A 16609-nucleotide genomic window follows, 5' to 3' on the forward strand; every position below is an offset into this window, starting at 1 on the left:
GTTAGTGAGAATACAGCTGGTTTAATAATTCCCAGAGCAGCTCGGTATGTTTCCCGTTTATTATACATGGTTGCACAATCTGAGGCTGGTTAAATACAATCACGTTTTCAAAACCTCTTGGAATCACAACATGCAAGTGACCATGAAAATATTTGGCTTTTTTCACTTTATTCTTTGAATTTCTGAACAGGCACTTACATGAGGAAGTTAAATTTGCTCTCATTCAAAGATAGCCGCGTTAGAAGTATACCAGCATAAAGTACAGAGTCTTGGTCTGCTTTATCAAAGTGCCACAGTAATAAAACAGTTCTTACAGAAATGTAATTCAATTATTTACTTACTCATAAAGTAAGGTTACCAATGACACTTGCACCAGAGTTGAGAAGTCTTGGTTTAAAGGCCAAGTGAACTACAAGTGCAAGTAGCCTTCCACACAGCAGGCCTCGCCTCACACCCAAGCCACACACCAGGTAACAGAGGACACGCTCAGTTGCGAGCGGGTGAAGGCTAACCCCTTTAAGCTATTTCTTCATACACTAAATGCATACGAGATGATTAAGACAAACGATCTGCTGCGCCTGACAAGCTTCTAGCAGTTTTAAGGCCTGCCTGGCTTCAAAATATCTTTCCAGCAGACCACAAAAAGCTTGTTTGCCCTTGTAGCAGGCCCAGGTGGAGTAGGCAGAGGGTGTCCTTTGAGGACGCTGTGCCTCTCCTGCCAGGACAGTGAAGAGACAGACTGTGAAGACAGCGGAAGCATGAAGCCAGGAGGAACCACATAGTTTCATGTATTTGCAAAATAATCGATGTTACCAGCATTTATTTCATCAATAAGGGATAATTATGTTCAAATGCTTTACCCACTCACCACCTGAAAGTGAAATCATGACAACATCTCTACAGTCACTAGTTACAGGGCAACAAACCCCCAAAAGTCAGGAGTGACTCGCATGAAAGGCTTGGAGAAGTATGGCAGAGAAAACTGGGGGAGGGAGGGCAAAGATGCTTCCTAACATTCTTTGCTACTGACAGATTCAAAGCTTCTTAGAAACCTTGGTAAGGTGTCTGAAGGCTCCACAGTTACCATATTCACAGTGCATATACATGCAGTTTGTTAAACCCTGTCTAATGTAGTAATTAGAAGTCTTTAGGACCAGTTCACCATAAACCTCGATTTTTAGTGTGATTTAGTCAGTTGTGTCTTACTGTAGTTTCAAAACAAAACAAATGCAAATAAGCAACATTGGAAAGAAACATGCAATAAACAACATGAGAGAAGGGAAATGCTTTAGTCTACACTGTACAGGTGATCAGCAAAATCAAATATGCCAGCCTACCATGCATGGAAATAACCAGATTTAAGCTTATGCATACCCAAGTGCATATAACATTATCAAATAAAAGTAAATGTGCAGTATAAAATAGTAGCTTAAGAAAGTTCCAGTGTTTGAGAAAGCACTTTATTTTAAATGTATATACATACTTGAATGTTTAACTGAAGAACGCTTTAGTAGTATGGTAAATGCAGCACTGCAAGATGAAGGAAGACAGTCGTAATGGGAATTTTGGCCTTCTTTTCCCACAGGCTGCTGCCACCTTTAACCTGCTGAAGCATTGCAAAGTTTTTCACCTTGTACCAGTTCACATTTCAGGTTGCTCAGCAGATGCTTGTGATTCCGGAGATTCAAATCGCTGGTGAAAGTTTGTCCGTTGTTTCCTCAGCTTCTCAGGAGCTTTTCTCCATAAAATTATTTCCTGTTTGAGGAATAAAACACTTTTGAAACCACCATGTACCATTAAACCAGCAGCATCAAGTATCTGAAGTTCCTGATAGACAAAGACTTTTGGAAAAAGAAGGAAAAAAAAACCCCACACCACAAAAAACTCTGCACCTCCTCCCATTACTTACAGAACAATGCAGTACACATGCAAAGTAACAGAAAGATGAAAATTAAGTCTACGCTTAAAGTCTAATTTAGTTACCTTTATCAACCTTGACCAGTCACCTCTTCCTAAACAACTCTACTCCCAACTTTGATAGTATTAAAGGGTTCAAGAACAACTTCTTCCTCCTTTTCTCAAAATCCAAAGCCCATCATAGCCACTGTATGTTCCATTTGCCTTTTGTTTTCCTTAATTATACTGCCTTGTCTATTCTTCAAAGGGAAGATTCTCATCTAATCCACACAGCTTGATTTCAGTGAGCCTTTTTGCTATTCCTTTCCTCAGCATGACCTCAACTTTTGTTTTTGGCCAAACACCTTAGACCTTATTACAGTTCTGCAATTCTGAACCTAACTGAACCTGGGCTAATGCTGGGAGGGGAAATTATCTGCAAAAGAAAGCAAGCAAGCAAATGCACCTGTAGCTCATTTTACACACAAAGCATTTTGCCTGGATATTCACAATGCAAGGTTGTTTATGGCACTGAGGTCCTATCCTTGCTGAAACAGTATCCATCAAATCCCTTGGCTCCTTTTTGCAAGCTAACATTTTCTATACAGCTTCCAATACACTTGCCAGCAGAAATGCTTATGCCATACATGAAGCACAGGTGGCTTCTAACATGCCTAACATTCAAAGCAGCATGTACAAGAGCCTAGGTAATTCTGCAACAAGATTCCTATAAACCATACCTGCTGTTTGAAGTATCGTCTGTCTTCTTCATCCACAAGCACTAGATTTAAGAAGTACCTCACGGAAAATTTTTTGTTCACATCCCTCATTGTTGGAGTTGGGTCATAGCCTGCTAAGAACAGTCTTATAGGAATTGATTCACCTTAAGAAAAGAAAGTTTCAATTAGTTCCTTAAAACTGAATGGCATTAATGTAGGTTCAGAAGACATGCAAAATAAAGGCAATTTCCCAAGCAGTGTCTGCGTCCTTTCCTTGGTTAAAGGAAAAAAAAACCAACAAAAATACACCAAACAAAACACCACCACCACCACAAAACATCACCAACACAACACTGAGCTCACAGGCAAGTGTGATACCGAGAGTGGGAACACTTCCTCAGTGGAAGCATGGTAGCCAGGCAAGACAAAAGGATCTTGAAATCTCTAGAGCTAGTCTACACCATGGAGTCAGGTTTGAGGCAAAGACATAAAAGCATTGGCTGTAACATTTCCAGTGGTAAATAAGGGTAAGATTTACCAAGTGAAATTCCCCAAGTCAATAAAAATGCCTGCTTCAAATAGGAAAATCCACTATCATTTCAGCCACCTAAGGCTAAGTGGTTTCGCCAAGAAAAATTTATACATGTAATCTCTTCTCCTCCAGACTTTTTTTTAATACAATTTTAACTCAAAGTGCTTACCCTTTAAAACAAGCACAGTTATTTACCTTTAACTGGTGCACCATCCATGATTTCATACTTTGCAATGGTTTCAGTCTCTGTTGTGGTACTGGGTCCTGGTGAAACAAGTTTTCACTGTGAGAACACACGCTGCAATTTTAAACATTTACAAAGCTTTATCATAGCAATTCCTACTCTGCAGAATTTAAATTACGCAACACTGAAATTTCTGCCTTTGTCTTGCATACGAGTTACACACAGCTAAAGCAAGAAAAACCCTCTCTGAGGCAGACCATCTATTTCTTAGTCTCTCCTTCCCATGCTGACACAGAAGAGTCAGCAGCCAGTGCTTCAAAGGAGCCCTGGGTATGCAGGCTTTAAATAAGGGACAAGCATGGCAGGGTAGGACTTGTGAAACCCTTCTATTTGGTGGGCTGTGCCAGCAATTCATACTGCTACGCCATGATCAGACTAGAAACCTAAAGGGTTATCACCCAACCCAAGGGTCACCTTTCTCCGGGGCCTAGGATGAAGAAACCAGAGTGCCTAAATTAGGCACAAAAGCCAATAATAAAGCAGAGCTTTCTGCCATTCCTCTATTGCTACGGCAGCTTTCTCATTACCCACACAAGCAACTCACTAGGGGCCCAGCCACTGGGGAATGAAGTCACAAGCCACACACAGCCTCTTACTGCCTTCCTAGTTCCAGGCTGTTTCTGCTTCAAAGCCTCTTGATATTTCCATCTTATCAGTTTGAGGCTGACTGAAAACGCCACATTTCTAGAACACGAGACATTCATGCTAACCTTTACCAAGCCCATTTTACCAGCTAATCTCTGCTGAGACAAGAGGATCTTCAGGATGCATTTTACACCTTTTCCTTTGTTCATTATCAAGGCTGATTAAGCTGCTGCATATTTATGCCCAAGTTCCATTTACAAGGGTTTGCATTTGTGAAGCTAGCCTAACAGTTACAATCCCAGAACAATGCTACAGACCAACAATGTTGCTAAGTATGATTACCAAAGCATGAAATTTAAACAGCAGTCAAACACCAGTGAGAAAGAAGCACATGGAACACTAGTTTAGCCAAAGCTGCACTCTCTGGGTTTGCAAAAGGCTCAACCAGCACACAAGCTGCCATTTCTCTTAGACTTTGCTTCTCTTACCAATTCCAGTAATCTCCTTTTTGATCAGCTGCAACTCCATATGCTGAATTTTTATTCTCACTAAGAGGAAATAAATTTTTCCAACAATCACATCCTTTAAGTGATACCTTTAAAGGAACAGAACAGGTGTTTTCATTAAAGAAACACAGCTTTTACACCTTCTTGAGTACAAATTATACAGGCAGTTACCTTATCTGCCTGTTGACTACTTGGAGGTTACTTCCCCACTAAGCTAAGCACATCAGCCAGACCTGTACAATTAGCACCCTTCCATCATCACAGTATTAGTAAAGTAAGTACTATAGTTATAATAAAAAAGCTTAAATGCAGAAATCAAGCCTTAGATATTTGCTAGTGCCTTTCCTATTAGTACTAAAGGCAGAATAGATAAGTATTCCTCAAAAAAGGCCACCCACTGTATAATTAGTAACCAAACAGCCCAACACAATACTCATTGAACATGTTGCTTTACATTTTAAGACTCCAGATGCCAAGGTTGTTCATCAAATATTATGTACTCTGCCCTTTTTCCTGATATATTTACCAGAATATGGTTTATTCTAAGTGACACTTACTTTGACTTATTGTATTCAAACTCTATATGAAGACAGTCTTCAATGCCTACTTCCATTTTAATGGAGTTGTTTACATCTGGGTACGTAGCAAGCTGGTGAACAATCAGATCATATTCTTTCACCAAGTCTGACAGCCGTCTCACTATTGTCACTTTCAGAAAATACCTAGGAAGGAAGCCACCAAGTTAGCCCTAATTATTCAGAATAGCCTAAGTAAAAGCCCTTATGTTCTGAAGTACAGGTATTCTTTGAAAGACAAGAGTACATTCTCATAAGATGAAGCAGAAAAGAATAAGACACCAAAATACAAGACAAAACACACAGATAGAAGTGTGGGGGCGTTTTGTTTGGTTGTGGTTTGTTTTGGGGTTTTCTTTTTTAGAGGAGAGACATGGACTATCTTCCCTTGATTGAACTAAAAGAATTTTAGCTACACAAACAACACTGAGCAATTCCAAACAAAGTAGAAAATCCTGATCTCTAAATAATACAATCTCAACAACTCAAATCAAGGCACGCTAGCTACCAGCTGTTACATGTCTGATTTGAATTCCAAAAGGAGGAAGATGGGGGAGCAGGCAGCAAAATTGCTAAATTATGTATTTTCTGCAGGGGAGGAGAAGGCTTCACAGTTACAAACCTCAGTCTGACGTTGGCACCAATGTAGGATTCATATGGCTTTTCAACCTGCATGAATTCAAAGTCATAGCTTCTGCTTTGGGTCAGTTCTCCAGGTAAGGCCAGTTCTTTCACCAAGTTTACGAATTCATGGGTGTTGCTTTTGTCATTGAAGAGTTCTAAAGTTGAAGAAAGGAAAACATATTTCAGTGTTTATTTTTAGCAAACAAAACTGCCTCTAATTCAGCAGGAGCAGGTGGGAGAGGACAACAGAAGCAAATAATTTGATTTAAGTTACATCTATTTGACCAATTGTTTTATCCAGTCTGTCAAAGTTATCTTCAGTTTCAGTAACATAGTAATTCCTAAAGAGCTAACCGCAACAAACAGGACACATATTTGAAGCTTCACTAGTGCAGCATCTTTTTTTAATGACAGTTTAGTTAGCCTTAATAAGTACTTCTTGCCTTGCATTTTCCGTAATTACCATTGCCTGATTTTGGCTTCCAGCATTTATTGCTGAAGGGACAAAATCCTTTAAGCAACATCAAGACTGGCTCATTCAGAACAGGCCAGTGATCCCAGCTGGTCTCCCACAAATTAACAACACATATCAAATGGCTTATTATTACTACTCGTCTACAATCGAATGGCTTATTACAATCACTGGTCTAAGTCAGTGATTTGGAAACAAGTCCTCAACACATAAGCATAGACACAGCAGTTTCACAGCAACAGCATCTCCTGTCCCCAGACCAGTGTCACTATTATTCATCCCTAAATACATGTCATGCAATTCTCACCAAGATAAAAACTTAGGAAGTCAGGAAAAATTAACATTACCATAAAAAAATTCGAACACTTCTGTACATAAAACCAAGCTTCTCTACAATTCACAACTGAAAATATCAGTGATAGTTGATTTTACACAGACTGAAGCTTTTCAGAAGAGAACAGAACAACTAAACACACCAACTCCACAGTTTATCATTGCCAGTTTGGTAGAAACTGATGCTAACTAGTAATTGCTTGTTTTCTAATACGACTACAAAAATACAGAAGTACTTTGTTTGTTATGACAAGCATTTATACAATACAAAATTTATTTACTGTTGCATATCCAATACTTTTTGTGCCAGTCAGAAAAGTTGGAGTCTGAAGGGTCGGTTTAGAATGCAGCTGGAACTAGTTTCCAAGCACAGAGACAGATGGCACTACTGGAATGCTTTTTGTATTACAATATTAAAACCTGAAAGAATACAAGAAAACATGGACAAGTGCAAAAAGCAGCAACTTAAAGCACTTCTGCTTAACTCTGAAGACTTCTAAACAGTAGCACAACAGAAAAAGCCCCAGAAACACTATATCAAATTAAAGTCATTCAGAGAATAAAATTTATACATCAGAGTAGGCGAAGAACAGCCTGTACAGCTATTAAAAGACAACAGACTAAATTAAACTGACATACCTGAGCTCTATTTTTTTCTCCCCATCTCTAAATGCCTCAAATGCATCACACTGCTGTTTTATTCTGGAGGTTTGCTTTTACAACCCCACTGATCAAAACCTCAAAGAATAAAGCCGCAGGTGTCAGTACTCAGCCATATCTGCTCATAACATTTCAGACACAGGGTAGCCGAGCCTACTGACTGATCAGAAACAGAGAATTTGTGAAATTCCAATCAAGGTTGATTGTACGAGGCTGAAACTTGAAGAACTACTTCCAAGGGGGACAATAATGCAAACAGCCCTCTAACAGACAGGGAAGAAATTTTAGCATCAGCCTAAGGATGCAGAGAGATTACCTTGACAGGTAAGAAGTTAGATGTGATCAAGACTCTTCACAGTTCAAATCTGACCAGCCTTAGATACAGTTATAAGAAAATTACATTTTTAATGTCAATACCATATTATCTTGCTAAAAAGCACAGAAAACCTCTGAAGCACCAATACTGGTTTATTTTAACAGCTTAAAGCTAGGTTTTAGAAAACCAACCAACATAGAATTTTTAGAAGTATTTTGCTATAGGCTGCCCCATCATTTCTTTTCTATGCCTCTTTTCTTTCAGAGCCAGAATTAAAGACCACAAGTTCAGTTTTCAGAAATCTCTAGTGATTCAAGCTTTTAACAGGTCTGAGGCAGACTAAATACTCACCATCCCAGTTCTCCTTTATATGTACACAACTTCCCTCCCAATGACCTCTGACTAGCACAAATTAGTACATCACTTGCATTAAAATAAGGAGGATACAATCTTCCTTTGGCACTTACCATCCACTAATCCAATCAGGTAGCAATGTTTGAGCCAAAATGCTGACAGTCACAAGCGCCAGGTTCCATAAACCACAGGCACCTAACTTTATAGCTTTAACTTAAATAGCTTAAACTCACCAATTTGTCCTACAAATTCAATTCTAATTCCTTGGTGCTCTAGTCTCTTCCCATGTTTAAAGGAGATGTTCACCTATCAAGGCAAAAAAAAAAATTAATTTTTTCAACACTTTCACTCTAATACATGATCTCAGTAAAAAAGAAAACATATTACTACATGCCTATGAAAACTGAGACCTCTTCTCAAAAGCACTACCCGAGCTTGAAAGCAACCAAATCAAACAGCTGATTACAAAATTAAGCATTACCAAAGCACCACTAAAGCATTTAAGAAAAATCTAATAATCTGTGAGGCTGAATTTAATAACTAAGTTGGAAACTTTTGAGTCCCAAAATTAAGAATCCAAGCCAGAGCTTAAGCAGAGTTCACATAAGCCAGTCGCGACCCTCTCACCATCTCTGAAGGCAGAGAGCTTCAAAGCATCTTCTGACAGTCCAAAAAAGGACTGCCATGAGAGGTGTTCCTTTGGAATCAACCAAACTTAAGTCCCTTCCTCAGCAGATAGCTAAGTACTGCTGTTAGAGAAGTCAATGCAAAGTAACAGATAATGAAACCTACTATCAAGACCTTCATTTGTGAATTTGATTCTCACAAACAGACCTCACCTCACAAGAAGAGATTCCATAAGGTTACTTCCTATGAAAATATGTAAATATTAAGCATATGTAATGCTTTCTTATGAGGCAGTGATGACAGGAGCAATTCCTGTACCTTAAAATCCAGTACATCATTGACATCAGAATAGGAAGTAAACCACTTGAACAATCCATCTTTGTGGTGAAAAGAAGAGAGGTAGAGGGAAGTTGTCCAATAAATTACTGGTCTTCCAGACCTCCTCATCCCACTGTGCATCCCACCAAAACTCCTCAGGTACCTCTCAGATGTTGCCGATACAAGTGAGAAGCACTCAGGCCAGTGAGCATACAAAAGCTAGTTCTCACAGTTTCCTGAGTTTGAGGCTCACCTTCTGGTATTTTCATGTCACTGACAGGATCTTTCTAGAGGACCAAGATCTTAGCATGAGAAGATATCTTAAGAACAGGAAGATGTCCAGTAACAACAGGACCGTGAAGATCAAAGCAGGTATTTAGAAGTCAATCTCAGAACCCAATACCTGGCTCAAGTGTTTTGGAAGAAAAGTGAATCATAACAGAAGTAGTCAGAGAGGAAGAATAGCTCTAGTAAAATCAGACAGCAGGGAGTTCCTAGGTGCAATATAGATAGTATAGAAATCCTTCTGGTAGTAAGAATTTTATTCCCCCCCCCCCCCCCAAGAAAAACTCTTGTTGACTCAGCAGCCAGCTGAACTTCCTATGTTGCTCCTCTGACGCAATCCCAGAAACCACTTCAGGGCATAAAACACAAGGCTTAGCTTCAGGCATGCAAAGCAGGTCACCAGCCAACAATTACTGTTACACATGCTGGGCTGTGGATTTTGGAGTTCAAGAAGGGAAAGCTGGGGGATCCAGTTTGGAACAGTTTTCTTGTCGGAAACAAGAACAGGATTGCACGTGGTTGCACAAAAAGCCTATTCATAAATACAAGATGACCAGAAACAAGCAGCTACTAATCAAAACATTCAGGTTTATCAGTTGCCTGAATGACTAAGGTTAAGACAACCATATATAGGAAAAGCATTTCCTTTGAATAACAACACAAGCTGAAATCGCAGCTCTTCTTATATCAGTTTTTTATTCAGCTTCCTACACACATCTGCATGCCAGAATCAGTGCAGTAATTAATAGTCACTTGAAATAAAAGCATTACCTTTCCCGAAACGGATTCTCCATCATAGAAGAGAAAATGCTTTTCTACTTTACCATCTTCTGTTTTGATTTCTGCTGGTTTTCGTGTTTCAGCATCATTAAGAATAACATCAATCTCGCAAACAGGAACAAAAAGGCCTCCAAGAAAACTCTGGAATAACAAAATTAACATAAATTACTACACAGTGGACACACCATTTTATATGTGGTATCTACTTGCAGCTGTACACTATACACTGGGGAAAAACACCTGTACTGCCATGAAGTTATAAAGCCATTATGTATTAGAGACCAAAGAAAGAGCAAAGAAAAAAGACAGCTGTTCATCTAGCAAATAATTGAAATCAGGTCAGTAAGAAGCAGCAACAGCTCTTAAAAATATGATGTTTATTAAAAAGTACACAGCATAATTACCATTATTACTGCTACACTACAATACAATACTACCAAGTATTTAGAACATTAGCTTTGCAAGCACAACTTTGGTTTCTATCACTGCAAAGTTTCCAATCCCTGGTTTCACTTAAACAATATTTCTGACAAATTTATTCCATCTAGGTTAGGATTCAAGATATTACACATACCAAAGAATTGCTTATTATTGCTTACACCCACTATAACTTACCCCATAAACAGCAGTAACAAGGATGATCAGAAGTAAAAGGAGTAACAAAGCAGGGTGAAAAGAAACAACAGGGGATATAATACAAGGCATCCTCATGGTTGGTGAAGGGGAACAGGGACTTTTATTTGCTCTCTACTCCTGCACCTCATAGTCCTCTTAGCAAACAAAGAGAGCTCTAGCAGGTTCAAGAGGCAGCAGTTCTTCATACAATCTACCTTAGCTACACAACTCTACCATCAGATAGAGTGGATGTTACAAGTTTACCTGTAATACTGCTCCAGGCACCAATCCTTATGAGCATCAAATGCCTGTCCTCACCTTACAACATTCCCTAGGCACGAACTTTTGACTGGCACCAAACACAAGAAACTAGGAGAGATCATCCTTTGACCTTCCACAAACATTCTTACAAGAATCTGCAAAACATATTAGTGGCTCTGTAGGAAACCCTACAGGGTTAGCACAAAAGCCAATGTTTCCTCCTAAGACTTAGGCACTAACCTGCTTTGATGTACCAAAGCAGAAACCACTAATTCAATGCGATTTTTGGTTCTTTTGGAGAAATTACACTGTGTTCGCAACGACAGCATCCATTCAACTACATTAATGTGGTACACATGAAACACATTCTCACTTTACCAATTTAGTATCAAAACCTGAGTAAGAACACATTGCAAGACATTCTGGGGACCTGAAGTTTGAAATGTAGCATTAATCACAGAAGGTCTGGAAGAAAGTTTGATCTGAACGCTACTGCTTCACAGTAGCAACTCTTGAGTGACTTTTTGCTTACCTCTACAAGGCAAGCACAGTGTGAGCCTGAGCCATAAAACAGCAATTCACACAAGACTAAACTGACTTTGTACTTACCCAGATAGCAAGCAGCCCTAGTCCAATCCACAAAGATGCATATAACTAACTGAAACCTAGTTATACCTGCTTCACATTCTCAGAGGAAAACAGAAGCAGATGACTAACAAGGCAGTCAAATATAAGATTGAAGTCTCTGCCAAGCATATATTCACATTAACTGCTGAAACAAGAATTTGTTTGTTTGGTTTTTAGTGACTGTACACTACAACCATTCTTGATTTTCGGCTCCTGGGGAGTGGGGAAGAGAGAAAGAAGAAAGTCTAAAGACTTGGAATTCTTGTTGAAACTATTTAAAACTGTTACAGAAGTTACTTTCGAGCATGCCTGTATTTTTTCCTTAGAAACTGTACTTGTTTTCCAGAATGGCGTTATACTTTCCCCACCACCCCCCAAACTAGGAAGCACGTTTCCTTTAAGCAAACATTATACAAGATGCTCTCACAGCGCCTTCCAAATTATGAAACTGTACCATCATTTAAAAGTCAGCCAGACCTAACATTGGTAACACGTGGCTTCTTAAGACACTGCATGAGTATTTCAACTGTACCCCTTAGAGACTAGCCATGAGCTCATCCAAAGACGACAAGAACATATGGAATAAAGAAATAAACAGCTGGTATGTCCTCCAGTTGCTACTGAAGACACTGCTGCGGGGAAGCTATGCAAAACAAGAAGTATTTTAAGAAACCATCATATGGCTTACATTACAGCTTAAAAAATTAAGACAGAGAACTAGGGCCTTCAGAAGCTGGCCAAACGCTAGGCTACATTCCTGATTTCATGCAAAAGACAGACGCTGAAGATTTTGCTACATCAGGATGAAAATCAATCTGCATTCCATCCTTATGTGTTATAGCCGTACTAAAGGACTTGCAGGACTCCCAGCAGCTGATAAATGGTGCAGAAATCCCAGCCTCAGCTTCAGACAGAGCCTTGAAAAGCTTCTTCGTATCCAACAGAGATAGAGACACATTAAGGAATCCACACGCTTCAGAAACCTGAAGTGCATTGATCTAGCTGATCCTTTAAAAGACTTGTTTTGGGGTTTTTTTAACCTACCCAGGACAGCACACCGAGCACTGTGCTTAGGCCGAGGCTGCTGAGCACGAAGCGGCCGCTGTCCCACAGCCCCGAAGGGCTGGTTACCCCTCACCGCAAGCCTCACCCGCGTGCCCGGGATTGTCACACGCACTGTCCCCAACGCCTCCCCGGCGGCAGCTGTGTAGGAAATCATGGACGCAGAGTTTCGTGACAAAACCGCGTACTGGGGAAGGCAGGCGCGGAGGGGGAGCAGCAGGGCACATCCCCAGCCTCCATCCGTAAATTATACCAACCGCTCACCCACCCCGGGCATTCGTTTATCGCCATCTCGGCCCCTGGGGCTTTGCCCGCGGCCCGCCCCCCCAGGCCCGCACCGCCTCGCCGTCCTCCCCGGGGACCCTCCGGCGGGGGGCGGCCCCGGCCCGGCGCGACTCGGGGCGAGGCGGGCGGCGGCGGCAGCGCGGCCGCATGACGCAGGCCGGGCAGGGGGCGGCCAGGCCGGCGGGCGGGGTGGGGGGCGGGCAGCGGGCGCTCGGCGGCCGGGCCGGGGGCGAGGGGAGGGACTACCGGGGGGCGAACCGCGCCGGGCGGGGCGGCTCTCCTCAGGCACGGCACGGCGCCACAGGTGGGGAGGGAGGGAAGGAGGGAGGCAGGCACAGCCCAGCCCGGCCCGGAGCGGCCCGAGCCGCCGCCTCAAGCGGGGGGTGCGCGGAGCGGCGGTTGGCGGGTAACGGCCCGCGTAACGGCGCGGGTAACGGCCCGCGTAAGGGCCGCCCCGGCCGCACTCACCATGGTGCGTGCCCCTCCGCGGCCGACTCCCGCCCCGCGCGCCACCAGCACCAGCCGCCCCGGCCCGCGCCCTTGTCATGTGACCTTACAGCCCGCCACGCCACGCCCCCCGCCGCACGTGACCGCCCCCCCCTCCACCTTCCCGTCGCCGCCGCCGACCGCTTCGTGCCCGCCGAGGGCCGGCCGGGGGGCGGGCGGGGTCGAAGCGGGGGGGAGGGGGCGGGCAGCGCATGCGCGACGCGGCGGGAGGGCGCCGCCTAGCGGGCGGGAGGCGGCAGCGCCGCGGGGGGGCGGGCGCGGTGCCGCCCGGCGAGCGCCTTTGCGAGATTCAGGCGCTCGGGCGGGGTTTGCGTGACCCGCCGGGGCTCCCGCCACGCAGCGGTTTGTAACTTACTACCCCCGGTACCATCCACAAAGGTCGGGCAGGGCCCCAAAACCCACGCTCCCCGCGGTGGGATGGCCGCCCCACCTGCTGAAACCAAAGAGCGCGTTCGGCCCGAACAAAGATTTTTGGGGCGAGTAGAAGCAACAGAGATCTCAAGGCAAAGTTTTTTATTGATTTGGAGCTGCTGTAAAACCGCTCCGTGGCCGTTGCGCCGGGTGAGGCAGCGGGGCAGGGGCGCGGGGGGGCGGCACGGGGGGCCGATGCCTCCAACCCTACAGCAGCAAATCCTCCTCCGTCAGCTTCTGCTGCAGCTCGCTGCCTCGCGGGCCCGCTGGGAACACCGGCAGCTTCCTCGTGGAGACACTGTCACCGTCCCCGAGCCCCGACCCAGAGGCTGGCTCCGGTTCCCTCATGTCATCGGACCCAGAGCCGGACTCCGGCCCCGACAAAGGGAACATGTCCTGCAGGTCCTGGTATCGCGCCATCCTGAAACACAGAGCGGCAGCCCGTTTATTCCAAATGTATTACTTTGTTTGTTCTCTCTTAGCACACCGAAGCCTCATGTTGCCCTGTGCGGGTGAGCCGCGCTGTGGCAGGGCTGTCACGGCAGGGATACTGCGTGGTTTGGGTGCCAACATTCAGTGCGCGTTCTGTAACGAACTTACAGGGACATGTCTGCCATGGGAGGAAGGATCCTGTTGGCTCCACCGGTGGGCACGTAGAACCAGGGGCCCTCCTCCTCGATGCAGTTAGCAGACCAGGCGTCGGGGCGGCATCTCACCCTCTTGTACCGTGCCTTCTGCAGCGGAGCACCTGGTTGAATCAGCTGTGCGTTATTCACTGGGAACAGGACGTTATTCACCAGGACCTATTAACTTTATGAGCACCTAGTAAAGCTTAAAGGAGTGGAAGAAAGTCATTGGCGTCACCCTGACTTCTCAACTGCCTTAAGCTAAATTAACCCTGAAAACTTGTTTTAAATGGCTACTGATACCCTAAGTGACATCTTTGCTATCAGAGGCATCTGGTGCTTCTCACACATGGCACCAGGAAGTCCACAGGAATTAGAAATGGAAGCCCCATGGGAAACCAGTGCCTCACACCAATGTCACAGCAGGGCTCATCCCTGGCTCAAGGCATGGCACGTCCGTGGGAGACCTGTGGGCTCTGCCACCTGCAGCTGTCCCCAAAGCTGGTGGAGGTATCTCAAGATCTCCTGGGGACAAGCCACCCCATGGAGAGCTGTCTCCAGCGCCCTCCCTTCCTCTGTTGGCCTCAGCAAGGGTCAGAACCAGCTCCGCTTTGGCTTTGTGTGCCTCAGCACAGCCCCTCTGAGTCCAATGGGATGAGTTTTGGGGGGGAGGTCAGAAACCGAAGGTGTGCCAGGAGCCACCTGCCACAGGAGCAGATCTGGGGACTACGCAGGCTCTCGGAGCGTGTCACCGTAGCAAAGACAGTTCAGGCATCTAGACACGACTCGGGGTTTTGCACACCCACGGTTTCAGTGCTGGTGCCCCCCAGGTGCCTGATCAGAGCTGCCGCTGAAAAGCAGGTATTCAAAAAACACCAAAAGGACAAAATAATGATCATGTAGTAAAGATAAAACCAGTGGCGTTTTGTCCTTCCTCTTGGTCTCATGTAATTAATTTGTTCTGAAGCCTCCTGGCTCATTCTCTCCCTGATGGCATTTCATCTATTTTTTTTCTCAGTTGCTTGGGAATATCTTTCTGTAATTACACTTCTCTATTGGCCTATATATTTCCATAATGTACTAGATGACTTTCAGATACCTCCTACACTCTTCTATAAGAGAAAAAAGATCTCATGGGTATCATTTCCTGATTCTTTTTCAGCATATTCCTTTTTCATACATATTTTCTTCTCTTAGCATATTCTTAAGAAGGTTTTTAATAATAAGTGGCAAAAAAATAAACAACTGCAGCTGAATAATTTACAAATAAACAATGTACAAGAAGCAGGCCATAATCCCTCAAGATCAGCCTCCGAGTGGTAGATACATAACAAAAGCCCATCACTATCACAGCCTTGGGTTGGGGACAAATTATACTCTACTTGCCTGAAAAGCACTTCTCTCTTGCAAGAAACAAATCCACAGAGTAAGTAATCATGAATCAATGTTTTCTTTTAACTGTTTTAGTGCTGCGTGTTGCAATGTTCTACCAAAAAAACCGTTCAATTTCCTCATACTTACAACTAGTTTCCTTTCCTGTCCCCTCAAGAAAGTAGACCAACAGAAGTTATGACATGGGAACTGTTACATACTTCATCAGTAGCTACATAACTGAATAACAGTAGTAACTGGACCACTGTGAAAGGGCTGGTTAAAAATATATATATATTGAAATCTATGAATTGAAAAATGTACACACATACAGCCATGTATTTGATGAAGTATTTTTCTCAGAGGAGCTGGGAAAGGGACACAGAAATGCTCCACTTGCAGAAAGCAACTTTTCTTTTCACTCCCCTTCCAGAAAATGAAATGTTAGAAAAACAGGTTTTCTGAGTACATCTCATTACCCCTAGAAGAAGGTCAGTTTGAAAAATTTGGAGGCTGCCTACTTGGCCTACACCGCATAGCCCAGAAAGAGGATTACCAAGAGAACAACCACCCCGTTTTACCTTGTGCTGTGTATCCCACAAAGAGGATTAAACAAATAGCCAGGAAAATCCTCCCGTTACATCTGATAAGGAGCTGCATTTTGGCCGGCATCCCCCCGCTCGCCACCAGCCTTCACCACAGCTTCGCGCTTCAGAAATACGACGGGGCAAGGGGATCAACTTTTAGAAAAGGTTTCCAAAACCTCAAACCCAACCCATAACCTGCGTCACTACTTCCTGATTGACGGGGGTGAGACATGTACAGAAAAGCCCAGCACTCTGACCTCCCAGCCTTCATCACTCAAAAAAAAAAAAAAAATCCCCACTGCCTTCATCTCCAGTTTTGCCTGAGGAGAAAAGCAAACCCAGGACCAAGCAGCCCGACTGAAGGTGTGTGCTGCCGGCAGCGCGTCGTCCAGGCGTGCATCCCACCCGGTGCCTGCCTGATGCTCAGAGGG

The 16609-nt window shown here is 43.9% G+C and overlaps 2 protein-coding genes across 3 annotated transcripts; both read right to left on the minus strand.

Annotated features, from left to right (window-relative positions):
- Window positions 1-149: 149 nt before the first annotated feature.
- VPS26A (VPS26 retromer complex component A) lies at window positions 150-13264 on the minus strand. 2 transcript variants are annotated; one of them, XM_056352297.1, is made up of 9 exons: window positions 13145-13264; window positions 9818-9967; window positions 8050-8122; window positions 5680-5836; window positions 5040-5204; window positions 4465-4571; window positions 3343-3411; window positions 2637-2779; window positions 150-1755 (listed from the first exon to the last, which is right to left on the minus strand). In XM_056352297.1, exons 1-9 carry the CDS (start codon window positions 13145-13147, stop codon window positions 1642-1644), a joined length of 981 nt encoding a protein of 326 aa, XP_056208272.1. In that variant the 5' UTR covers window positions 13148-13264; the 3' UTR covers window positions 150-1641. The 2 variants fall into 2 exon arrangements, with proteins under 2 accessions (XP_056208272.1, XP_056208273.1); XM_056352298.1 differs by lacking the exon at window positions 13145-13264 and adding an exon at window positions 10706-10727.
- Window positions 13265-13681: 417 nt separating this feature from the next.
- On the minus strand, window positions 13682-16330 carry SRGN (serglycin). Its single transcript, XM_056352884.1, has 3 exons — window positions 16173-16330; window positions 14195-14342; window positions 13682-14015 (listed from the first exon to the last, which is right to left on the minus strand). The coding sequence occupies exons 1-3, from the start codon at window positions 16261-16263 to the stop codon at window positions 13802-13804; spliced, it is 453 nt and encodes a 150-aa protein (XP_056208859.1). The 5' UTR covers window positions 16264-16330; the 3' UTR covers window positions 13682-13801.
- Window positions 16331-16609: the final 279 nt, after the last annotated feature.

The sequence above is a fragment of the Falco biarmicus genome, chromosome 9, assembly GCF_023638135.1.
Source record: "Falco biarmicus isolate bFalBia1 chromosome 9, bFalBia1.pri, whole genome shotgun sequence".
In the NCBI taxonomy this organism is placed as follows: Eukaryota; Metazoa; Chordata; class Aves; order Falconiformes; family Falconidae; genus Falco; species Falco biarmicus.

Coding starts and splice junctions, on each gene's coding strand:
- VPS26A (XM_056352297.1), bottom strand. Junction 5,205..5,679: donor GGTGCCAACGTCAGACTGAG/GTTTGTAACTGT, acceptor CTTCCTTCCTAG/GTATTTTCTGAAAGTGACAA. Junction 3,412..4,464: donor AAAGGAGATTACTGGAATTG/GTAAGAGAAGCA, acceptor TTGTTTCACCAG/GACCCAGTACCACAACAGAG.
- SRGN (XM_056352884.1), bottom strand. CDS start 16,263: ATGCCGGCCAAAATGCAGCTCCTTATCAGATGTAACGGGAGGATTTTC. Junction 14,343..16,172: donor TGTGGGATACACAGCACAAG/GTAAAACGGGGT, acceptor TGATTCAACCAG/GTGCTCCGCTGCAGAAGGCA. Junction 14,016..14,194: donor CCCATGGCAGACATGTCCCT/GTAAGTTCGTTA, acceptor TCTGTGTTTCAG/GATGGCGCGATACCAGGACC.